Below are 27818 nucleotides of genomic sequence, written 5' to 3' on the forward strand. Positions count from 1 at the left end.
GTTTTTTTGCTTAAATAAGTGTAACAGCATACAATGATTAAGGTTTATGGCGTTCATAATTAATAAAAGTACACGCAATCTTCAGAAAAAGAAACAACACCAAGCTTTAGCTTAAAAGTAGATATTTGGAGAAAATTGTACAGTAATTACAGCATTTAATTATATCATAAGAAAACAATATAATTACTAAGATTTTGAAAACATGTTATTTTAGTAAACACTTTGACGAATCATAATTTATTTCATTTTATCAACAATAACAATAACGATATAAATAAAATTTATTAACAATAGAGACATATAATTAATTAACAAAAATCAGTTTTTATATGAATGTTTAACATTTTTTTTTAATAAAATCTATTCTTTCAGTACATTTGATACTTTTCTTTTCTGTCAGTTCTTCTAAGATCTTGTTCTTGTTTTCGGGATATTATGTTGTTCTCGTAGTTCTCGGGAAATCGTGGTACCCCAGACAACATATACTGCAGTAAACAAGTATTGAGAATAGTGTAGGTTTCCCTACTGCAACAGACACCAAGGGGCGGTACTCAAGGAGCTGTGGTATTTACACAGTCCTCCTCGTGTCTGAAGCAGACAAGAAGGCCACATAATTAACAATTTTTCGAAATAAATTTACATGCAGCAGTGAGAATAGACTTATGTATTATCATAGGTTTAAAAATTGCGCGAAAACTCAGTTATCTCCCTTAGCGAGCACTTGCAAATATTACTACGCTTATGTCAATATTTTATGCAACAGACAGTCTGTTATCGTTATTTGCATCAGTATTTGTATCAACTATAATTTTCATATCAACATAGCAGAATTGGAATATTTAATAAAATTGCGTTTATTTTGTTAATTATAATCTAAATAACATTGACATATTTCGTGTCGTAAGTTTATTATCATCTGCCATGCGGTCAAAATGAAAATATAAACAAAAGGAGTAAGAAATCATGAGCTTTAATTTGACTGATTAAATCTCAATTAATGATTAGAAGATCTTTGTATGTGTGCAAGAGATAGTGAAAGGAGTTCATGACGTGTTTGCAATGATGCTCCAAAAGGCACGGCGTATTCTTTGTTCTATTTAATCCGGACAAATTATGGTCGATGAGGTCATTTAGATATTTACTTTCAGACCGTAAATAAAAAGTGAAGACACTACTCGTTGGACAGACCTTTATTGTGGATAAAGACATATAGATGCTATACACTTTTATTGGATATTATATTGGAAGGTAATGGTGACAATTTAAAACTACAAATAGTGACCTGTGTTTGGAATTACCCAAAAAGGGGGAGGGTCAAGAGAAAACTGATGCACAAGATTATTATCATGTATTATCCTTTGCTATCACTAACCCTGGTAAACATTATAAAACTAATTAAAAAAGATTTATAAAGACAAAGTCACATTTATATATTTAACTTAAACAATATGTCAGAAGAGGAAAGTAAAACTACATTTATTCCTTGACCCTAGCTTCATTTTCCACTTTCCCCTTCAGAATCAGGCTTATTGAAATCATTTCAGTTGCAAACTACAAGGGTAGGCTTATAACAGTAAATAATGACATACATGAAAATCATGCAAATTTCGGCATTTAAGCTCAATATCTGATTCAAGTCAGTAAGTACAAATTCAGGATTAAAAGTAATTTCTTAACCAATTCTAGGCACGGAAATTATATACAGGACTGGGTTCGTGTTATGCTTGATGTAGGTGTGATGTAAGCAATAAATACATCCATCACAAACAGTCTGGGGTAACACTAATATTTTTTATTTACAAATACAATGTATACAGGTACAGGTAAACTATTTTTAAGGTAGAGTTATATCCCTTAGACATAATTTTTTTACTCACATGTATATAAAAAACAAAGTCCAATTTTCTCTTGACTACATTGATGTAATACAACTCATTGAAAAACCTCTAGATTGCTATTGAAAGAATGTAATGTGTACTTTAAATCTGCTGTTAGTTTCTGTGTAAAGATCTCAAGACAAAGGTTAAACTCTGATTAAAAAATTAGCAAACCAGGAAAAAATGGTTCAAGCATGTCTCGACTTTATATAAGTTAGAATTTAATTTTATTTAAGTAAGGAGATTATTCTAACTTTAAAAAAAAGAGAAAAATGTTACATTTTGTAAATTTGGTAGATTTTGTAAATATTCATGAATTACATCGGATGATCCTACATGTACATGTATAGCTAAAATTCATGGAACTTCATGATATTGGACAGAAGCTACATTCAAGACCCATAGGTGGCCTGCTCTATGGTTGGGTTGTTTTCGCTTTGACACATTCCGCAATTTCCATTATCAATTTTATTACATGCATACACATGATATATGTTGGTGTAACTGACCGTGCAAGGGCTGTATAGCCAGTCAAGGTCGTTAAAAACTTCCATTTGTTGTATATGTTGGTGACCTTCTGTTGTTGTCTGTTCTATGGTCAGGTTGTTGTCTCTCTGATACATTCACCATTTCCATTCTCAATTTTACATGTAAATGTATGACCAAAAGACAATATTCATATTTAAAATTTTGCATGTTTAGCAATGAAAAAAAAAGGCACATCTGGCCAAGGCTTATCATTTTAATGAAATACATTGAAGTCAGCCCACTCCAACATGTCCAAATTCTAAGATTCACATTACACTGTACATATAGATTTGAATCCTCTAACATCCTGATATTACAGGTCTTTGTCATCTTTTCATTGCAAAACATGCAAAATTTTAGATAATACATGTACATGTATGAGACTCTTGGCAATAAATCATTCATTTCTAATTATTATTTCATTCCCAAAGCTGCATACATTGTACATGTAAAATTGTACGTAAGTAACGTAACGTGTACCATGAAAGCTCCAGTTAGATTTGGTTTTATTGATTTACTTGTTTAACTTGATATCCTTCAGGTACTAAATGTATATACATGTATATATTAGACCGTTGGTTTTCCCGTATGAATGGGTTTTACACTAGTAATTTTGGGGCCCTTCATAGCTTGTTGTTTGTGAACCAAGGCTCTGTGTTGAAGGCCGTACATTGACCTACATGACCTATAATGGTTTACTTTTTTAAAATTGTTATTTGGATGTAGAGTTGTCTTATTGGCACTCACACCACATCTTTCTATATATTCATGTACAGTATGCAAGAGCAATGCACCATAAACATTGCTTATAGAAATAGTTCTTATACTGTGATAAGGCTCTTTTTAAAACATATGAATGATTTTCTGGCTGATAAATCATTAATTTCGACTAACTATTTACATTCCCGTAGCTGCAATATCAGACCTTGGGCCGCTAAATAATTAATTTCTTAGTACTTTTTAATTCTCACTGGTCTTTAGTATCCTTTGATTATTCCAGTGTATGATGGATTGGGATTTGTTGAGAATACATGGGTATAACCAAATGATTATAATTATTACAGCAATTATAATTAGTTGATGAATTAACATTAGGAGAAATATTAAACGATTGTAAATAGTGACAGTAATAGCTGATTTATGACTGGTATGACATGTATATGTGTTTTTTGACATGTAAGAATTACATGTAACTTGTACAAATGTATCCATGTTAACGATACATGTGTGGTACATGTGTGTATTGTCGTCTTACACCAAACTTTGCAGTTCACAATATTAGGTGGTTTTGTTAAAGATTTCCAATTGCTGGTACATTGACGTCAACATTGTAATTTCCAGTTTACAGTGTTTTCGAAATCCAAATTTTTATAACCTCATATACTGCCCAAGTTATAGATTTTTCATGGGGATATCTAATAATATTTAGAATAGCCTGTAAATATAAGAATGAAGATGTGGTATGAATTCCAATGAGACAACTATCCACAAGAGACCAATAAACTCATCATAGATAGCAGGACTAAAATTTTATATTTTATATATCCAAATGACACAGAAATTAACAACTACATGTATATGTAGAATGTATAGGTCACTGCACAGCCTTCGACAATCAGCAAAGCCCATACTGCATATTAGTCCACTATAAAATGCCCTGAAATCACAAATGTAAAACAATACAAACGAGAAAATGTTTCTTTTCAACATACTGCACTTTGATAGAATTAAAACATACAATTTTTACAAGAAATCATTTTTATTCAAAACATGTTGACTACTGTAGCGTAACAACAGATTTTGATGTTTAGCAATTGATTATCTTTCAGAACGATCACTCAATTGTCAGGTTAAAACAATTTAAGTTATAAAGGAAAATTGCACATCACTTCTTTAAAATTCCATTTAATACTTTTTGAAATACAATGTTTTGAAACCTCAAATTCGGATTAGCAGGAGTTATTTTATGAATGGAGGATATGTTATTTAATCTCAGTGAGAAAAAAGATAATATATGTATATATGTAAAAGTTATCTAGAAAAAACTGTTTTTACCCTGAAGAAAATAGTTGTTGCTTGGTTAGTAATGTACGGGTAAATGTCTCATGAAAGGTCAATTATTAATGAACATTCACCTTTTTACTGAGCAATAATCTATGATGTATAGCTACAGGATTTAATATGTACATTTTCTGTCTGTTTAACTTAAAATACCTATAAATATATTTAATATATATATATATGTACATATGTTATAACATTCGACTGTAGCTATAAAGGTAAAACTTTATGAAGTCTTTTAGAAGCAGAACCTTACACATAAGTATCAGCATAATATTTCAGGAAAGTTTTTTTATCATTTATTTTCAGTTTCATTAAATGAACAAACTTGCACTAGTATTTCATTTAGTCCAATTAAAAAATAACTTTAGGCCACGGTTCCTGGATTTAACACTCTTTGACTTATAATGTATTGCCTGTAATTATATAAAGAAAATGTTAAGACCAGTAAAAATTTTAAATATTAAATTAAAGAGATGTCCTGCATTTGTCATAGATGTGGTATGATTGCCAATGAGACAAATTCCAAAAAAATGTATCAAACCAAAGTTCAAATGAAGTGGTTATGGACGAAGGCTGCATTATAAATAACCTTCAACAATGAGAAAAACTTGTACCATTTAGTAAGTTTTGAAAGGCCCTGATGTGAAAAAAACAACAACATTGAATTGAGAAATCTAAGGCCGTATGGTGACCTCTAGTTGTTAATGTCTGTGTCATTTTGGTCGTTTGTCGATAGTTGTCTCATTGGCAATCATACAACTTCTTCTTTTTTATAATAACCTAATTCATAATAAATTAATTTACGAAAACAATATACAATTACTGTCTTTTGGTGAGGTAAATGTGTGGTTTTATTGACTTTTGAAAAACTGATATTGTTGGCCGAAGTGAATATCAGTTTTTCAAAAGTCAATAAAACCACATATTTACCAAAACAAAAGACAGTAAATGTTTTTTTCCATATTCCGAGAGAAATGAATGTAATGGAAAATATTTACCAAAACCAATTGTACATCAAACGTTTTTTACCAAAATTATACACGTAAAAGCATGCGACGTTTTGCGCTGTGAATATCCTTTTTCTGCAGGTGAATATGCTTATTTATTAAAAATCCCATTCATATAGAAAAACCTACTAATATTTTATCAATATGGAATAACAAAGATGACGGACATAAAATGAAAGAAAACTACATGTACATGTTCACGGACGTAACTAAATGTACATGCTTTTCACTTGGAAAAGGCACGTTATACAGTAGTGGTGGGGTTAAATCTGTTTTAAGATGTTATGTTTCCTGGATAATAGATATTGGAAGATATGGTATGAGTGCCAATGAGACAACTCTCCATCCAAGTAACAATTTATAATACTAAACCATTATAGGTCAAGGTACAGCCTTCGACAAGGATCCATGGCTCACACCGACCAGCAAGCATCAAAGGGCCCCAAAAAATCCCAGTGATAATCTTTTCATTGTGCTCCATACTTTTATTTTCTCATCTATTTCATTAATTGAGCACACATTACAGGATATATATGATAAAGTCATTTGTGGGTTAATGTATTTTATCAATTTTCTTAAAATATTAACAGTTTGATCAATTGTTCAGTGTGATGTTTTAGTCATAAAGCAGGTACAATGTACATGTACATTTATATGTTATGTACCAAATTGAAACATTTTTTTAAAGATTTGTTTTCATGTGCCAGATGTATACATAATTAGTGTAATATTATTATTCAACTATTTACAAACAAAAAAATTAGTTTCTATTCCGTCTTCACATTTTTTGTTGAAGTACATTTGAAGTTTATTCACATCATCGCATAAAGAAACCTTTGTTTTAGTTGAGAATGTGACAAAATAAAAAATAAAATGTGACCAATATATAGATCTACACTAAGTATACAATATTTATACTTGGTTATTTATTATTGTAGTACACATTGACAATTTAGGAGTACTAGAAACCAGCCACAACCATGCCACCCCAGGTGATGCCAGAGGAACAAATGGCGGATGCTGCCGCTGCTGTCTCGTAAGTTTCAATTATTTGTACTACAAGTATCAGAAATTTTCATTTATTTGAAGACTACATAACACATTGAGTGATTGCTTGTTAATTAATAACAAGAAGAAAGGCTTGGGATGCAGGATTTTTCCCTGCGTTGAAGACCCATTTGTAGCCTTTGGATTCTTTCAGCTTTTTGGTTGGGTTGCTCAACTTGTTGTCTGTTAGACCCTAGCATCCCTGTTTCCATTCTCAGTTCTATTTATGTATAATTATGAAAATTTTCAGATATTTACAGAAATTGACATTTTTTGTCCCTATAATGCATGTAAAAATATCAGCGATGAAAAACAATGATCTTTGTAATATAAACAGTCATGGTTTGTCAAACTGAAAATAAGAATGGAAATGGGAATGTGCCAAAGAGAAAACAACCCGACCATAGAGCAGACAACAGCAGAAGGTCACCAACAGGTCTTCAATGCAACAAAAACTTTCCACACCCTGAGGCATCCTTCAGCTGGCCCCTAAATAAATATATACTAGTTCAGTGATAATGAACGCCATACTAAACTCAAAATTGTACACTGTTCTAACTGAACAAATGCTGAATGTAAGCTTAACTAACTATAACTTGTTATAAAAAGATTTAAAATCAAGTGGCTTTGTTGATTATACTAAAATAGACAAAGACTTTTATTAATATTATCTGTGGTCACTTAAATTTGTCGGCAGGTCAAGTGATGTTTAAAATGGACAATGGTCTTGATGTACAAATGTTTATATGTTCTATTCAGGTCATATCAGGAAATTTGTTATATGATTTATTGTATAGTGCACATGTTTAACAATGTTTGATATTAACTGTTTCTGAGGTACTGGATGTGTTAGTGGTCAAAGGGCCAGGCCACCTAATCAGCTATTTTCACATACCATAACAGTGTGTCTCCATTGATATTATATGGCTCAAATGACAGATTGGATTTTTTTAAAATTGGTGCAAATGCAATGCGTCCGTCTAATATCAGACCAAACTTTTGTGTAGCCCAAATGTTGATGATGCTATTAGATTTATATAAAAACTATGAGGTTGAGATGTTGAAGTATGTAGAAAGAGAATTTGGGACTAATACATTTATCTATATAGTACCAGAGAGAACTTAAAAGACTTCATGCAAATTTTTACTCATATCTATATATATATATAGTACCTTGCCTTGCATTGTTGATTGTATTTATATAGGAATACAGTAATTACTTTATAAAGTATAAATAAAGGTTGCAAAAAGTGTGAAGAATTATCATACTATAAAAATACTATCAAATCAATAGATAAAGTTGCTAAAGGTACAAAATGTATGAAAAATAGCTAGGGGTTGGTGAGGGGAATACTCTTAATGTTATTAAAGATACATGTGTATTACAAACTCTCTCCCCTGTAAAGAGTTATTACTGTTTATTAAAGTTTATTTAATTTGTCACTTGAGTTTTATGGATGAGGTTTAATTTTGGTATGGTGATTTACTTTGTTAAAACTTACAATCATAGTGTTAGCGCCTTGTTATGTATACAAATATACCTCATAAATACATTGGTATTTATTTAGCATTATTATTGTGTATTTTGGTGATGTAAGCATGCTTAGGACTTCTGTTTTTGTATTGTTTATACATGTATATATTTCTGATGACTTTACAAAATTCAGATGGAGAAAATTGTCCATTTAATAAATTGATGGATTTAGGGGATTAGTGAGGAAAACACTTGACAAAATTTAAAAGGAACAAATAAAGTCTACCAAATGTAAACTTAATTTTGTTTTTTTAAGTGTTACATGTATCGTAGTGTAAACAACATTTGTTTCCTATAGGATTTCATGTAGTTTTCTTGACAACATAAAGTTAAAGGTTGTTTTATCTGTCTGTTTAAAACTAAAGTAAACAAATATGTCATTAAAAAAAATCTAACCCTTTTATTTCATAAGTATCGCCCAAGGGCAAATTTATTTGTTTGCATATATATTCAAAATGATCTACATTCATGTACCTAATACCTACGAAAAAGTATATGTATATTCAGGCCTATACCATTGACAGGGTTGGGTTGGAAAGGGGGGGGGTCTAATTCATAATCATAATAATTTAAATTTAAAATGCTAAATGTTTTACATAATCATAAATAAATGCAAAATATACTCAGTTCACTTCGATTGACACAGGAATAGAGTTTCAAGAATTAACATACTTGTTTTTTCAGCTTTTGCTCTAAATTTTTGCCATCTTTTCTTTTTTTTCTGGGTACTTACAATTTTATACATCTTTACATTTACAGCCATAAAAAAAAATATTGAACTTGAATAAATTATTTGTGTCTTTAATACAAGTAACATATATACATGTATGTGAAACAAAGTCTACATTTTCAGTATGTCATTAAAGTCGAACTTTAGCTCTTTGTCTGTTTAGTATGAATACAGTTTATTTAGTACTTCATTGTACTATTGTATCACCATGTGTGATCTATGAATAATTACAATTACAAAAAAATGAACTCTAGGACAAAGGAAATTGATGTACATACTAAAAACATGTGTGAATGGATTTTTTTTTAAAGAAATATATGCAATTCAGTATTGTTAACTTTTTGAATTGAACATGATGTTTGCCCTGGATACTGTGGATTTTTTTTGTTGATACTGGTTTTCGTAGATCATTTGTTGATACTGGCTTTCATAGATCAATTAAAAAAATATTCTGTGTAATGACTGGTGATGTTTTCAAAAGTCTGCACACCAGCTTAATTACATATCATAAAATCATGAAAATTGAGAAAGGAAATGGGGAATGTGTCAAAGTGACAACAACCCGGCCATAGAGCAGACAACAGCCCAAGGCCGCCAATGGGTCTTCAATGTAGCGAGAATTCCTGCACCCGTAGGTGTCATACATGTATATAGATATTTGTATATCATTTCAAACTTTTAAATTTGTGTTTTATACTTGTGTATGAAATCCATGAAATTTTTTATCCTAAGAAAAATAATAAATCCACAGTTATGTTTGTTAAAAATTTATGAATTGAACGCCAGTTACATGTTTGTAATGTACGTACCGATTATCAGGTTATCTGCATGTTGATATCGTAGAATATCAGCTGCGAGACATAATATGAAGCTTTTTGTCGAGTGAGCGTAGCGAACGAGATCAACAAGCCTTCATATAATGTCAAGCAGCTGAAATTTTACAATATCAATATGCAGATAATCTGATAATCGATTTATCGGGCTATATTTGCGTGTTTCGGAAGTGTTTTCTTTGTTTCACCAGCACACAAAAGATGACTTGATAAGTTCGGGTCAAAGTTATTAACGTCGGTTCAAACATTATGACGTCGCTGATATGTCCGGGTCAAAGTTATTAAGGCCGGGTCAACGTATTTGACGTCACAAAGACATGATACGGAATAATATTAAGAGCTGAATAGAGTGATATAGACAGTGGGACGACCGATAATGGCATTTATGTAAAAATAAGATGTCAATTTCTGACACCTTTTAATCACATGTAATATACATGTAGGTCTTCTTTTAGATTACTGAGTATACAAAGAAGTGTAAATAGGTACTAATTATGATAATGGGGGATGATAATAATTGAGATTAAGGGATAAGACAGGTGCTAATGATTTGACAGGTTAAAAAAACACATTAGTACAGGTGAAGTTAGTACTTCCATGTAGAAGAATTTAATAGGAATGTTTGATTGCGAGTTCAAGGTTGTTGCATGGAATATATACTTCTTTGTTAAAAACACTTTATCACTGAAAATGGAGGAATGGAAAGAATGGATAATAACTTATTCAGAGAGGTACATAATACATACATGTAATAGTTTTGAAATAGTCTAGAAATGGTTTAATTTTGAAGATTTCATATTAATGTTTATAGACATTTACAGTTTATTTTGTGCATTTCTCTAATACTGTAAGCATTTAAAGAGGTTTTGCCCTGTATCTGGTTTACTAAGCAATATGCATTTAAACAAAGAAACAAAAAATTCTTCTAGCATTTTACCCAGTTATAAGTTGAATGCATTTATCATGTGGCTCCTTATATTATAAATAGTCAAACTCAACCTGCCACCTTTGACCTGACATCTTATTTAAATTGACCTAAGTTGAAAATGTAAGTTGGAAGACCTTCCTCAATTTGATTAAAAGTGACCTTGCAACCTAAGGTGTAAGCTCAAAGTGCCCCATAAAATAGAAAAGAAGGGTTTAAGGGTTACCCAACAATGACAAAATCAGAACATGTACAACTTAAAAAACACACAAAGCAAAGGAACTGTACTAGTGAGTAGTGTTATAGCTAGGAGGTAGAATCTTTATAAGATTTCTAAGCCTTCATTACATGGATGCACTAAGCAGTCTTCAGAATGAACTGTTAAATCTACAGGCCCTGAGCTCAATTTTTTGAAATTTTTTAGTTAGATTCTGTTGACATGTAGATACGATTATAACAGGCCCGAGAGAAATTTTATAAGCCTGGGCTGCCATTCAGCGTGAAGAATGCTTAGAAACTCTACTTTTCATCTAGAATTTATCATAATTCATTATATATGTCAAATGAAATTTACAGATTCAGTACATTGATTGATCATGTTATCCACTGATATAAAGTTATATTTGTTAATTCAAAATGCTTAACTGCACAAGTTTGTACAGCCTATGATAGGACCAATGGGTCTTCAATGCAGCAAGAAACTCCCACACCCGGAGGCGTGCTTCAGCTGACCCCTGACATAAATGTTTACTAAGTTCAGTAATAATTGACATCATACTAAACTTGGAAATATACACAATTAACTCAAATTAAATGTACATTATACTGGATGGGTGTTTGCAGGTTTTATGAGCAAATCTGTAAGCAGATACTGAGACACATGCATGTACCCGTATTATGTTTTCTTATCCAAGGAACTTTCCAGGATATAAACAAAAAGTTTGACTCTCAGTGCTTAGTATACTGGTAAAGATAGATACATGTATTTTACAACTTTATAATAAGAAAATTCATAGTATTTTACAACTTTATAATAAGAAAAATCATGTACAATGTAAGTTGGTCAATCGCATAAAATAGTTGTGAAGAAAAAGAAAGAACTTTAGAAGGCCAATAGCCGAAACGTCTTAAAAATTGGTTTATTGATACAATAACATAAAATAGATCAAATTAACAAAAAGTTTGTCTCTGAGAGCTACTGATTTAGATAGATACATGTATTTTACAACTTTATGATAAGATAATTCATGTACAATGTAAGTACGCAAATGTCGTTCAATCAATTAGAAAAAGGATGAAATCTGTGCCAAACTTTCATGGACCATGCTGGGCTTTACGTACTTATGTCACAGAATGCAATAATTTCATCTTGTGACAATAAATATGACTGCTGACGATTCACTATTCTCTTTGTGTTGAAATTATCATGTTTATTTTTAAATCCACATGGGAGACAAACACAGGTTTAAAGTAACATCTATGTTGTTTTGTAAACATGTGCAGATGGTCATCTGTTTCAACTGCATTTACATTATATATCATGTATATATTTATTTGATTTCAGATCATTGTCGATCATGGATTCCTCCAGATTATCAACTTTTGTTATTTCCATTTTACTGATTGTGTATGGAAGCTTTAGGTAAGTGCATGAGAAAAAAATCATAGAGAGTCTTAATTTACCAGAGTTACTGAAATCTTTTCTTGCCCGTGGTGGTCATTAGGACAGAAAGAATACACATACATGTATACAACAGCTGTCCTGGCATTTGACGAAAATTTTAGTAACAAATTATTTCTATATATATACATGCAGGTATATATAAGAATAGACCAATTTGTTTCCAGGTTGTCAGAAGCTATACTAAACTCCAGAAAATAGAATAAACCATGTGGACTAAAAACTTTTGTTTTGATATAACAGGACCACTTAGTGACTTTACTGAACACAGTGGACCTACCTGAATATTTAGTGTGGTCAGGACTCTGGACTGACTGACTGGATGCTAGTTTAATGAGAACACACTAAATTAATTGTAACCTCTTATATCATATAATATATATAGATATTTCAATAAATAATTAAGTTGATCATTATTAGGCTCTCTGTTGTATTCCTGCTTTTTTGTGACCTTTCAAATTTTCTATTGGTATAAGAAAATGTGCTATTTATTTTTTTTCACCAAATTTGTGGTTGTTAACTAATTGAACTACAAAGCCAGAGACCACACTTTGCTTCATGAACATGAAATGACATACCATCTGTCCTGATAATTATTACATCAAGCAATGAAATATCATGAGGCCATTAAACCCTGAGAATCCAGGAAATAAAGTGGATACAAGATCTATATGATAATTAGATTGGTCTTAATCATACCTCAGGCGATAGTTTTTCCAGAATTTTATATTGTATACACGGATATTGGTAGTATATCTGTCATACATGTGTAGGGTTGCTCACAGATACACAGAAAAAATATTGAAATGGTTTAACGTTATTTGCTCATAATTCAGACTGGTGTATTTTGGTAAATCCTTCCAAGATTTCGGTAGCATTTTAAAAACATATTAAAAGTTAGATAATTTGCACCTTTATGCATTTTACTACATACTGGTAAATAATTTATATTTTTAATAAATGATTGGGATTGATTGATAGATTGGCCTATAACATTCAGTCCAACTCTTGAATTAGCTTATAAAAAAGAAGATGTGGTATGATTGCCAATGAGACAACTATCCACAAAAGACCAAAATGACACAAACCTTAACAATTATAGATCACTGTAGGCCTTCAACAATGAGCAAAGCCCATACCGCATATAGTCGGCTATAAAAGGCCCCGACAAGACAAGCGAGAAAACTAACGGCCTTATTTATGTAAAAAAATAAACGAAAAACAAATATGTAACACATACACAAACGACAACCACTGAATGACAGGCTCCTGACTTGGGACAGGCACATACATAAATAATGTAGCGGGTTAAACATGTTAGCGGGATCCAAACCCTCCGCTAACCTGGGACAGTGGTATAACAGTACAACATAAGAACGAACTATAAAAATCAGTTGAAAAAGGCTTAACTCATCAGATAGACAAAAAATATATAAGTGGACGTGGCAGGGTACTTATACATGTACATGCCGACACAAAAAGACACAATAAACAGATCTTAGAGTACTCGTAGCTTGCATAGCAGAGAAATAACTAATACCAAATGTCAAGTCTGTTTTGACCTTTATGCTTGTTGTGGCTACCAGGATACCATCTAAAAGACTAGTAGCTAGGACAATTCAAAATCTGGAAAAATAAATTGGAGTTAAAAAAGACATAAATGTAAAGATGATTTTTCTATATCTGTTTATTTTGGTTCAAGAAATTTAAATTCCACCATGTACTGTGAAGTTGATTTTTTGTTGAGCTATGGTAATAATAAAATCTCTTTAAAACTTTGAATTTAAATTACAAACCGTTTCATTGCTGTGAATGAACTGACAAAAAGCAGTGCATATTCAATTATAATATATATGAAGTGTTACCGTCTTAAATTACAACTCCTCCATAGGGCTGAAGGGTTTTATGGACTCTTAAATACATGTATATGTAGTCCAGAGTGTTTTATTTACAAAACTAGTCGATATTGACAATCTTAAAATTTGTTTCATAAAGAATGTTAAAGAGGAAAATTGATAAATTCTTTTGAAATTCTTCTAGTTTGGCATAGCAATACATCATTGTACATGTATAACATACAGACAATATCTTCCAAGGTCACGAAGATCAAATTGTTTACATTTCTAAGGATATAACAACAAATGCACACATTTATAGCATATATTTATTGTGAACTTATCATTCTAAAATGATATGATCAATACCATCTGGTAACCCATTGATTGTTAATAGTCCTCAAATTAGGATAAAAATAATAATTTCCTAGCTTTATGCTTTCATCAGCTGTTTTCCATGCTTGATTGGTTTTAATTAAATTCTGTTCAGTGTGATACCAGTAAGATGTTTGTCACATGTTAAAAACTGGTGCAAAAAACTAGATAGATATTTTTGTTATGGTGGTAACAGATTTTTACACATTAAAGAATGGTGTGAAAAAAAGTCCAGGTTGTTTCTATTGTGTTTTATAGCATCGTTATTGATTTGTTTTTATGAATTTAACAGGTTTTAGAAATGGGTGTTATTTTTAGGATCAGGTTTAGGATTTTAACACAAGGCATTTTCACAATTTCTCAATGAAAAAAAAAAGATAAATTGAGTATGGAAGGAGGTTACTAAGGAGGGTGTTTCATAAAAAAAAATATCAAAATCAAAAATCCTATTCCAATAACTTGTCTTCTCCTGCATCACAATATAATTATGATTAAATCCAAAATTCCCAAATTCTAGACTATTTACTGACTATTCCTGAATGCCCATGAATTGATCAGCTCAATCTTGAATTTCTAAAAAAAAGTCATCCAACCCCTAAAAGTGCACCAATGAGGGAAAAAAATAATTTGGAGCTTAATTTAACTTTATGCTACCAGAATGATTTTTATGGTTGTTTTATGGTGTTAAAGGGGATATTTCATACTGTTACTTTGTACTATTATTAATGTTTGATAGTTAAAATGGGTAATGATGTGTGATTATTTAACACAAGTTTTTTATTCATTAAAAATGGTGTTAGTACAGTAATTGTGTATAAGCTTTGATTTAAAGATGGTTAAGAGCTTAAATGACTGATTTATGTATAAATTGTATTTATCATGTTTATAGAACTTCAATGTTTCCAAACAGAGAAAAATACAATGTTCTACATATATATGAGGTGGGATAGGACCTTTATCAGAATTCTGGGATCAGGTGTTTTTAAGCTTGGGAATTTCATGATTGATCCTTTTGGGATTCGGAATTTTTTTTTTTTGAATTTTGGAGGACTTCAGGATTTAAATTTATTCAAATTTGAAACCTCAGGATTTTTTGTTTTGAAGCCCAGGATTTCGAGATCAGAACCCCTCCTACCCCCCTCATATATAATACAGCAAAAGTAAACGGTATATAATCATGGGTTATTTGAAGGCTATTTAAAAATATAATTACATAAGCATGATTAGGAAGTAGCAGATGTATGAAGCATTATTATAATACAGAAATTCTACCAATAACATTAAAAATTCAAACATTAAGATTTGAAATTTTATTAAAACTTGATATATCATACAATGGAGAATAAAATTACCGGGGTGGGGCAGCCATTGTTAGAAGGGGGGTCACAACCAAGGATAAGGGGGGGTCCAACTACTTAGTATATGTCCCCATTTAAATACATTGATAATTAAAAAAAGGGGGGGTTTCCAACTTTGAACATTAAAATAGTTAAGAAACTAAAGCCTGTACTAAAGTAAAACTATCAATTGAATATATTTAAAACCTATTAGTAAATTTCTGTAAAATAAATCACAAACACAAACAGTAATTACTGTCCAATCTGTTGCCATAAATAGACTTGATAGCTTTTCCATTTGTGAAACCATTTGTGAAACCTGCTGCTTCATTGTGGCCATTTTTTCCATGGATGAATAATTTCACATACATGTGTTATAACAGTAACAGATTTTGTGTCAGACAATCAATATCTCAGATTTCCTTACTTCATTTTTTAGGGTACAAAGAACGTAGGTGTTAAACCATTTGAATCAATTATTTGCCTTGTAGTAACATTTAATATCCAGTTAATGAGTTATGGACTCAAATATTTCCTATAGACAATAGAAACATATTTCGAATATTGCATCTGATCTGTCTCAAAATTATTTTGAAGTTTTGGCACAAATTCCATCTAAATTTTAGAAATGTTTTATCAGCTCTTACTCAAAATATGGACAATATATATGTATACATTTAATGTACATGTGAAGGGGTTGTTCATTACAATTTGATAGATTCAGACATTTTTTAGCTGGGCGAAATCACTACTTGATGTATGAATTCATGACCCCAATTATTTTTTTAACATGTAAAATTCAGCTCCCTTCTTATTTTTCATGCATAAAAGACTAAAGATAAAAATTACTATTATGTATTATTATTTTCAGTTATACACTGTCCTAAGTAGGGACTACATTCAAAGACCGATAACTGTGTTTGAGGGACCTGCAGATATTTTCTCTCTAGCTAGCTGTGCTATATAATATAATTGTTACATTGGATCAAGTCAAGTGTTATTAAAATATCAAACTAAGATATCAAACTAAGCTTAAAAGAATTCTTACATCATACAGTTATGAAAGTATGTTTAAATATAGATATTGACATATATATTAGACATTGAACTGCAATTTCATTTAAAATCTGTGTCAGCTTTCTTATTAAAGGCTGGGATACATCATGGATTTACATTAAATTTCCCTGATCTTGTTGATGTCTTAAATCCAAGCAGGTAATCAGGAACATTGGATTTTGTTTTCAGTAGCAAGAGTCAAAAGTCAGGAGCCAGTGAGTAGTTGTCCTTTGTTACTGTTTAACACATGTAACATACTAGTATTTGTTTTTCATTCATTATTTTGTACATAAATTAAGCCATCAGTTTTCTCTTTTGAATTGTTTTACATTTGCCATTTCAGGACCTTTATAACTGACTATACTGCATGGGCTTTGCTCATTGTTAAAAGCCTAGAGTGACCTAGACCTGTTTATTCTGTCTTGTGGAGAGTTGTCTCATTGGGAATCATACCACATCTTCTTTTTGATATTAGTAAAACATCTTGCGACTCTTGGGAATTAATTAAGAGCTTGAATTATGTTGTATAGACTGTATATAATGTTGCTCTTTCATGTTTCAAGTGTTGCATTCTTAACTTTTGGTCTTTTGTTTGACCTTAAGCCTCTGTTTGATCCCCTGAGGTTGTTCATTTCCTCATGTTTTAATGTTATAGACATACATCATCTTATCTTTTATTGAGCTTGTATGTTTCTTTAAAGTATGATTGACAAGTTATTACCCGTTTGAAGCTGTAGGTTTCTCTCTTCATCATAAGTTCAACCTGATTACCTTCAAATTGCAAGAGAAAGTAGAAAATGCCAATAAAAAGCAAAAACCAATTTAAAATGTAATTTCTAGTCTTGTTTGTATTTCTTAGTTTTGTAATTAAATCAATACAATGCAGCATATTAATTGATGATTTGGTTGAAATAACATGTCTAATATTATTGGAATGAATATTAACCTCTTGGCAAAACACCGTATTGAAATAATTTTCTATCATAATGAAGCATGTTAAACATGTATATTTATCCAGGGTTGCGTTCTAACTTCAATATCGAAGCAGCTGCAAAGATTATAGGGTTAGGTAGAATTTTGACTACTCAAATCGTGTAGTCTCAGTCTAGCTGCTATCTAGAACTATTTACCAGCTAGGCAACCAACACTTTAGTTTAATTCAGTGGTTGTCATTGACTGCTGTCTGCCTCAGTTTAAGTGCATGTCCCAGATAAAGGGCCTTTAATTCAGTGGTTGTCATTGACTGCTGTCTGCCTCAGTTTAAGTGCATGTCCCAGATGAAGGGCCTTTAATTCAGTGGTTGTCATTGGCTGCTGTCTGCCTCAGTTTAAGTGCATGTCCCAGATGAAGGGCCTTTAATTCAGTGTTTGGCAGATAAAGGGACTTTAAATCAGTGTTTGTCATTGACTGCTGTCTGCCTCAGTTTAAGTGCATGTCCCAGATGAAGGGCCTTTAAATCAGTGTTTGTCATTGACTGCTGTCTGCCTCAGTTTAAGTGCATGTCCCAGATGAAGGGCCTTTAATTCAGTGGTTGTCATTGACTGCTGCCTGCCTTTAAGTTTTAAGTGAATGTCCAAGATAAAAGGCCTTTAATTCATGTCCCAAAAATAAGGGCCTTTATTTCAGTGTTTGGCAGATAAAGGGCCTTTAATTCAGTGGTTGTCATTGACTGCTGTACGTCTGCCTTAGTTTAAGCAATTTTATTAAGGTACTTTAACATTATTACACTATTGTAAGTAATATAAAGATTAAGAAAAATATTATTATAGGAATTTTTTCATTTGAGATAGTACCAATTTAAAGAAACATACAAATTTACAACAACCCTTCAACTCTTAAACAAACAAATAAAGAATACATTTATTATTCGTCCCCTTTACCAATGTTTATGATTGAAGATGTCTTTTGTGTTTGTAAAGTTATGTTATAATCTTATGTAAAATTTCACATACTTAAAAGTTGAATGACAATATTATATTTGATTTTTAAATTGATTTTTTAGAGAGCAGAACATTACATCATAAAGGAAATTAAAGTGTAGACATTTCATTGTGATATATGATTGCCAATGAGACAAAGTTGTAAACTTTTCTTCCAAGACCAATTAAGGCCATGGATTAAAAAGCTGTAAAGAAATATATGTATTAAAAAGAAGATGTGGTATGATTGCCAATGAGACATTTATCCACAAAAGACCAAAATGACACAGACATTAACAACTGTGTTTCTCTCAATTTAGGGTAATATATAGGTTTCAATTCCTGTTTGTGTTTGTTTTCCCCATATAGTATTCATTTCTTAGATGAAAGTTGACCACGGTACCAAAACTTCTTACTCAGGTTTACAAGTAAAAATTCAGAAAAGCTAATTGTCTTTGAAGAAAATCATGTGTTCAATGGTGCTTTTCAAAAAAGTAATTATTTAAAGATATATATATGAAATAATAAATAGCTATTGTTTTCTGTCTTCACTTCATGGTTACTACCATCTGTCATAATACCCCCCCCCCCCCCGCTTAAAAAAAACTGGAGGTATAGTGTGTTACCAGAGGCGGATTTAGGGGGGGGGCCCTTTTGGGGAAAAAATTATATAGGGAATCACTGAAGCGTGTCTGGAGTGGGCCCACTCTTAGGCAGTCAGTGGGCCCCCACTTATGAAAATTTCTAGATATGCCAGTGGTTACCTCTGCATCTGTCCGTCCCATTTAATTTCTTTTGTTAAATTTGATGACATGATGATGTTTCATTTTATTTTTTTATTGATCATTTGGTTTGGGGACATTTAAAGAAACTGTTATACTTTAAAGATATTTATATATTTTATTTCTGAAAATTGGACTCCCATTAAAAAACCTGGCAATCATTGTTCTGTCAGTAACACCTGGTTTGTCAGAATTTTTTGTAAATCATTTTATTGTGTAACACACTGATTTTATCATGAATTAATTTTCTTTGTGTCGTATGAAACTGAAAAAAAACCTAATGTTTAAGCTGTCCGATTAATTTTATGCTACTACAGATTTAAAAAAAAAATCGTAGTCTTTGTCTCCGAATAATCTCATGTTGGTACATATTTTTTCATGAATTTATTGTCTTTGTCGAGTACTAATTTGTGTAGATTATTGACAAGAATTAGTCAATAGTAAAAAAGAATCATGTTTGTTATTTTAATGTAAACTGGACACATGCATTACTACTAACAATAATAGCAATAAGAATAGAATAAAAAAAGTTTCATGTGTGTAATGATCCTTAGAAATTTTTAAAGATGTCTTTCAAGAAAAAAAAAGGACAAAAAAAAATCTATTTCGCTATTTTTCGTCATAGAAAAACATTGAATACTAGTATTCTCATCTTTGATTTAGAAAAAAAAGGCTTTTACTAACTACCCTCCCCCTCCCCTATTCCATCCCACACACAGGAACTTAAATTGTGTTTCTGTAATAGTCATGCAGCTAATAGATAACATTCCATGGAATAAGCATTAATTGAATTAATGGTAATTATATGAAACAAACTAATACTCATGAGACACCATGTAATGAAGATTTGATATTCATTTACAAATAGCAAGATAAAGCAATTGAACTATTAAGCATGTTAAGTGGGGTTTCCTATAAATATTACTTTAATAGGTTTATGTATTAACCCTCATATTCAATTTGAAGTGAGTTAGGTGCAAATAAGTCACAAATACTTCTAAAAATTAGAAGATGTGCAGGGGCAGATCCAGCCATTTTAAAAAGGACAAAGGGGGGTTCCAACTACATGTACCCATTCAAATGCATTGATCGTCCAAAAGAAAAGGGGGGTTCTAACCCCCGGAACCCCCCCCCTCTGGATCCGCGCCTGATGTGGTATGATTGCCAATGAGACAACTCTTTGCAAGACACAGAAATTAACAACTGAAGTTCATGGTTTGTCCTTCAACAATGATGTATCTTTTCCTCTGATCATATCTGAACAAATCAAAGTTAATTTGTTTCAGATGAACTGAAAACTATTATCTCTGAAAAGTCAGCTCTTTATAATAAGTCAAGTAATAAAGATTATATACATTCAAGAAGGATTAAAACTATGGAAAAAGAAATGATAGACAATTATAGTTATAAGCATCATAAGTGCTAGGAAATTGTCATAGATTTTTCCTTAAATAAGAGGATTAAATGTAAACATTATCAATTGTTATCAGAGGAAGTATTATAAGTCCAAACAAAAGATTATAGACGGAAATATCACCCTATCATCGATGTTTAGACAATTATTATAGTGTTCACTTCCTATATTTTGTGTGAATTTTTTTAACCCATTTAATTGACATCAAGAATATATAAATACAAATATAAGGGATAGTTTTAGAATTATTTTTTTTATGAAATTTTAAAACGTCTAAAGGATAAGTATGTGTGTATCAAACAAATAAGAAGTTGTGGTATAAGTGCAAATAAGACAACTCAGTCCATCCAAAGTCAAATGTGTAAAAAGTAAAGAATTATAGGTCAAAGTATGGCCCTTTGTTTACACTGAATAGCAAGCTATGAAAAAAACACCAAAATGACCACTGTAAAACAATTCAAACAGGAAATTGTTACAAGCAGTCTAATTTATATAAAAAAAGCTGAAAAACAAGAAAAGAGAAATATCTATTAACTACACGAACAATCAGCCACTTTTAAAACAACATTTTTTTGACAGGACAGTTGCATAAAATATGATAATAAACCATTATTAGAGAGTTGTCTCATTAGGTCAGTGGCACTCATACTCAATCCCGCTGCAAATGTTTGCACCTGTCCTAAGTCAGGAATCTGATGTACAGTTAACATGGTTAAGTTGTCGTTTGTTTATTTAATTTATACTTGTTTCTCGTTTCTCGTTTTTTTCTATATAGATATGAACGTTGGTTTTCCCATTTAAACGGTTTTACACTAGTAATTTTGGGGCCCTTTATAGCTTGTTGTTCGGTGTCTCAGCCAAGGCTCCATGTTGAAGGCCGTACATTGACCTATAATGGTTTACGTTTATATATTGTTATTTGGATTGAGAGCTGTCTCATTGGCACTCATACCACATCTTCCTATATCCAAATCTTATGTATTGTATATTTGTTGGTGATATTTTCAGTTGTTGTGGTAGTACTATCTACTACTATATTTGACTTATATATGTAATGATATGCTGTAAATTTATTTTTAGAACGAATTATGTACAGATGTACATCTGATCATTGATGTCTTAATTTTACCAATTAGTCTTTTATTTCCTGAATATTACTCAAATATTTTATTTCACCGTTCTGCAACCTTAATTAAAAATTGCTTTGAATTTTTAGTAAAATATTTTGTAATAAAATAGGTTTATATATAAATTGTTTTGAATTTTTAGTAAAATATTTTGTAATAAAAAGGTTTATAGGGGATTTGGTTCTGTGCTGTCTTAATCTTTTTAATGTAAGAATGTATCATTAACTATTAGCCATTAACATTTCAATATAACAGGATCATACTGCACAATACTTTTATAATGTCCATTGAAGTAGCATGCTCTATCATAGTTTATAGAATGTTTGGATCGGCTCTGTGGAATAGCTGTTTTACACACTTAAAAACCAATCTGAACTGGCTTTCATTGACTTTATAATATAATTCAATTGAGTCCTGGTAATGATATAGAATACAGTACACAGTAGTGTTATAAAATGATTTAAACCAAATTATTATTGTCCAGGGAACTATTTGAAATGAGGATATATGTTAATCACGGTGAAGTAATAATTGTTAATAGAAAATTTCCAGCAACCTTTAGCTAATTCCTGATAATTTTCAAAAAACCATAATGTTATAATTTATTTATTGTAACAGGGAGAAATGTCAAACAAATGTTTGTAGTCTAAAAATTAAAGTAGATACAGTATGAAGGACAAGGGTGTATACTAATATAGGGCACTCCTCCAACTTTGAATTATGGTAGAGCAATTCCGTACTGAATATTAACCTATGAAAGGCGCTGGCATGACAAAATGTGAAATAATTCAACATAAAAAACCCAAACAGCCACATTTTATGCAAAAACAATAACTGAAAAAAATAAAATGGCAGACAGCAACCAACACCACCAAATGTCAAGCTCCTGGCTTTGGACAGCCACACAAATTAAAAGAATGTGTTTGTGAGTGTGACTGTCTGTCAACACAGTAATATTTCCTTGAATTTGAGATTGTTCTGTTATAGTGTACAAATGAGGGGAAAAACTCAGAGATTATAATAATGCTTTTTTATTGGCTGTTTCAGCTTATGTATCAATGATGTTGCTCAGCTTTCAAAAAGTTGGATAGTATGGCTTTGTGAATTAAACTTAAGACTGATATTTAACTCCTACATGTACATACATAACTTAGAGAGATTGTTATTATAATTGCCACCTGGAGAAGATTATTTAATTCTTTGGGTATGCTGAATCTAACTGTGTATTTAGATATTTGTATTTAAAGATTTTTTGATACTCATTGGAAAGATAATTTAATATTTTCTTCAAATGAGTATACTTTTTAGCTAACCTGTCCCGAAGGGACAAGTGAGCTTATGCCATCACTTGGTGTCCGTCGTCGTCTGTCGTCGTCTGTCGTCGTAAACTATTTCAAGAATCTTCTCCTCTGAAACTACTGGGCCAAATACTTTCAAACTTTAACTGAATGTTCCTTAGGGTATCTTATTTATAAATTGTATCCGAAGTTTTGATCTATCGACAAACATGGTCGCCATTGCTAAAAATAGAACATAGGGGTCAAATGCAGTTTTTGGCTTATAACTCAAAAACCAAAGCATTTAGAGCAAATCTGACATGGGATAATATTGTTTATCAGGTCAAGATCTATCTGCCCTGAAATTTTCAGATGAATCAGACAACCCGTTGTTGGGTTGCTGCCCCTGAATTGGTAATTTTAAGGAAATTTTGCTGTTTTTGGTTATTATCTTGAATATTATTATAGATAGAGATAAACTGTAAACAGAAATAATGTTCAGCAAAGTAAGATTTACAAATAAGTCAACATGACGAAAATGGTCAGTTGACCCTTTTAGGAGGTATTGCCCTTTATAGTCAATTTTTAACCATTTTTCGTAAATCTTAGAAATCTTTTACAAAAATCTTCACCTCTGAAACTACTGGGCCAAATACTTCCAAACTTTAACTGAATGTTCCTTAGGGTATCTAGTTTGTAAATTGTATCCGAAGTTATGATCTATCAACAAACATTGTCGCCATTGCTAAAAATAGAACATAGGAGTCAAATGCAGTTTTTGGCTTATAACTCAAAAACCGAAGCATTTAGAGCAAATCTGACATGGGTATTATTATTTATCAGGTCAAGATCTATCTGCCCTGAAATTTTCAGATGAATCAGACAACCTGTTGTTGGGTTGCTGCCCCTGAATTGATAATTTTAAGGAAATTTTGCTGTTTTTGTTTATTATCTTGAATATAATTATAGATAGAAATAAACTGTAAACAGCAATAATGTTCAGCAAAGTAAGATCTTCAATTAGGTCAATTTGACCAAAATTGTCAATTGACCCCTTAAGGAGTTATTGCCCTTTAAAGACTTTTTTCACAATTTGTTCATCATGTCATTGCATGTTGACTTACTTTAAAAAATCTTCTCCTTTGATGAAACTGCTGTATCAATTTCAGCCAAACTTGGGCTAAATGAGTTTCAGAGTATCTAGTATAAATTTTATATTTTATTTCCTTGTATGTCAAGAAACATAGCTACTATGGCTAAAATAGAACATAGGAGAAAATGATTATTTTTTTTGGCTTTTGAAGAAAATAGGACGATCCAAAAAACATTTAAATAAATTGAAAAGCCAAAATAATCATTGATGAGAGATTTAACCAAAAGAATTAAGGTGAGCGATTCAGGCTCTTGAGAGCCTCTTGTTACAATTCTCGAACAGAAAATTTTCAATATCTTCAACTTTAGTATGCATTTATTTATAATTTCAGATCTCTAAATATGGAGAAGGAAAATGTAGAGCGAGAAAGAGAGAAAGATAAAGACAGTTTTATAGGAAATACTTCAGCAGAAAATGAGAGTAGTATGTTGATTTTAGATCTCATATGTTTTACTGAATAGAGTATTGTATACCTGTAAAGTGTAACCTGCCTAATTAGACACCTGAGTATTCCAATATTTCGCTTTAACCTACACATTTTCATGGCCCAAAAATATGTCTGTCCTTGCAGAAAACCCCTGAGTATTCTGACACCTTGCTTTAAATCCAACATTTTTATGCCCCATGTAACAAAGTAGAGGGGCATTATGTTTTCTGGTCTGTGCCTCTGTTCATTTGTTCAACTTGAAAAAAAAGTTAATATTTTTTTAATGTTAAATTTTCTCTTATTATAAGTAATTTGGATAACTATATTTAGTATGTGCGTACCTTGCAAGGTCCTCATGCCAGTCAGACAGTTATCACTTCACCTCCACCTCATTGAACAAGGTTAAGTTTTGGTGGTCAAGTCCATATCTCAGATACTATAAGCAATAGGTCTTGTATATTCGGTGTATGGAAGGACTGTAAGGTGTACATGTCCAACTGGCAGGTGTCATCTGACCTTGACCTCATTTTCATGGTTCAGTGATTATGGTTAAGTTTTTGTGTTTTTGACTGTTTTTCTTATACTATGTGCAATAGGTCTACTATATTTGGTGTATGGAACGATTGTAAGGTGTACATGTCTAGCTGACAGGTGTCATCTGACCTTGACCTCATTTTCATGGTTCAGTGGTCAAAGTTAAATTTTTGAGTTTTGGTCTATTTTTGTCTCGCCTTGACGGAGTCAAAAAGCGAGACATAGGTATGCTGTTTCTGGCTTCGGCGATGGCGTCAACAATGTATTAGTTTGTGATTAGCTCAGTTTTATGGGGAACCACTAGTGGTATGTCAATGATAATTGGTATGCAGATGTATTACCATTGCCACATCATATTGCCATGGAGATTATTTGGCTCCGCCCCCTCAGTCATGGTCTATTGACTTTGAATGGTTTGCTTACTTTACATGTATTAGTTTGTGATTAGGTCAGTTTATGGAGATCCACTTGTGGTATGTCAATGATAATTGGTATGCAGATGTATTACCATTGCCACATCTCATTGCCATGGAGATTTTTTTGCTCCGCGCCCGCAGTCATGGTCTATCGACTTTGAATGGTTTGCTTACTTTACATGTATTACTTTGTGATTAGGTCAGTTTATGGAGATCCACCTGTGGTACATCAATTATAATAAGGGTTTCCGCTGGCGGTCGCCATTTTCGCAATTTGTGAAAAAATAATAATTGTGGCGATTAAAATTAGTCATTGGCGAAAGAATTTGGCGAAAGAAATATATATAACGATTTATTTTCAGCCATCTTGTTTATTTACTTTTTTTCGGGTTTCTCTGACTTTACCGATCAGACAATACTCGGAATTCACCTTGAACTCGTTAAGATTTTGAAAGAAAACCAATAATCAGCTGATTGCATTTATTGCTATTGACATCAAAGGACTAATTAATAAAGGTGTTGATTGTATGATATGACAAAATGATATGGTTAAATGGCTTCTGTCACATGTCACAAAGGGATTTATTTACCGCTTTGGGACGCACGTGTTTGAAGCAAAATTTACGCTTCCTCTCCTTCTATTGAAAAGAAAATTGTTGTTATGACGAAAAATGTTCAAAAGCTAGAAAGGTCTCAGATTTAAAACTTTATCATTTAACTTTCATACAGATCATTGATTTGAGTGGGTATTTCAAAGTCGTTTCAGTAACACACGTGTTTTAAGCATATAGTTTTACTTATTTACGATGGTCTAGAAAAGAAAGCTGTCGTTAGGAAGAAATCTATTCAAAGGTTGGCATGAGAGTAACCCTTTAATGTAATGACTACACCTTACACGAGGGATCAATTCCAAGTGATAAAATTCTTCGTTTTGTTGTAAAAAACACTTCTTATTTAGGGGGAAAGGGGGGGGGGGGGGCTGGAAAAAAAGAAAATTTTAAAAGAAAAATATATTTGGCGAAAAAAATAATAAAGTGGCGAAAAATATATTGTTTTAGCGAAGGAGGTGGCGAAAAAAATAATTGACCCAGGGGAAACCCTGTAATTGGCTTGCAGATGTATTAGCATTGTCACATCTCATTGCCATGGAGATTATTTGGCTCCGCTCCCTCAGTCATGGTCTATTAACTTGTGTAAGATGTTAAGGTATTGCTATTTGGATTTCAACATTTTCATAATCAAAATTACAAAAAGGCGAGACATATCTCTGTGATAACAGTTTATTCTAATACTTTATGCATTAGGTCAACTATATTTGGTGTATGGAAATATTTCGTGATCTATGTCTGTTACGCAGGTTTTATTTGACCTTGACTTCATTTTCATGATCCATTGCTAAGTGTTAAGTGTTTATGTTTTGGTCTGTTTTTCTTAATTTATAAGCAATAAGTCAACTATATTTGTTGTATTGAAGAATTGTTAGCTGTACATGTCTGCCTGGCATGGTTCATCTGACCTTGACCTCATTTTCATGGATCAATGATTAATGTTTTGTGTTTTTGGTTAATGTTGAGTTTATGTGACAGTTGTAATAAAGCTTTATATTTAGATCTATCATCATAATATCAATGATTAGTAAAGAAGGCGAGACATTTCAGCGTTTGCACTCTTGTTTGTAAAATATATGATAAATACTTAAATTCATTGGATATTTTGTTTTTCATTGTAGATATGCAGACCATAGATACATGTCAGGCGGCATTTTTACCGATAGGAGCCTCAGTTTCACTTCTGATCATGTTCTTTTTCTTCGATTCATTACAGATGGTCTTTGCAATTTGTACTGCAGGTAGGTATTTAAGTTTAGAAAGGAAATAGTATATTTCTTGTGAGCCAGTCAGGTTAATCAATTTCAAGAAACAAAATGTTTTTTTGCTTTT

The 27818-nt window shown here is 31.7% G+C and overlaps 1 protein-coding gene across 12 annotated transcripts in view; it reads left to right on the top strand.

Moving 5' to 3' along the window:
• Positions 1 to 816: 816 nt before the first annotated feature.
• The window catches only part of LOC134701948 (signal peptide peptidase-like 3), a 45983-nt gene continuing 18981 nt past the window's right edge, over positions 817 to 27818 (top strand). For 9 of the 12 annotated variants that reach the window (XM_063563058.1, XM_063563057.1, XM_063563061.1 and 6 more), the window contains exons 1-4: positions 10172 to 10351; positions 12110 to 12187; positions 24833 to 24924; positions 27608 to 27727. In XM_063563058.1, the coding sequence (XP_063419128.1) occupies positions 10239 to 10351; positions 12110 to 12187; positions 24833 to 24924; positions 27608 to 27727 (403 nt within the window). In that variant the 5' untranslated portion in view covers positions 10172 to 10238. Of the gene's footprint in view, positions 1249 to 6414; positions 6513 to 10171; positions 10352 to 12109; positions 12188 to 24832; positions 24925 to 27607; positions 27728 to 27818 lie in introns of those variants that run through there. The other 3 variants (XM_063563064.1, XM_063563054.1, XM_063563065.1) reach the window with 3 other exon arrangements.

This window comes from Mytilus trossulus, unplaced genomic scaffold (genome assembly GCF_036588685.1).
Source record: "Mytilus trossulus isolate FHL-02 unplaced genomic scaffold, PNRI_Mtr1.1.1.hap1 h1tg000373l__unscaffolded, whole genome shotgun sequence".
Taxonomy (NCBI): Eukaryota; Metazoa; Mollusca; class Bivalvia; order Mytilida; family Mytilidae; genus Mytilus; species Mytilus trossulus.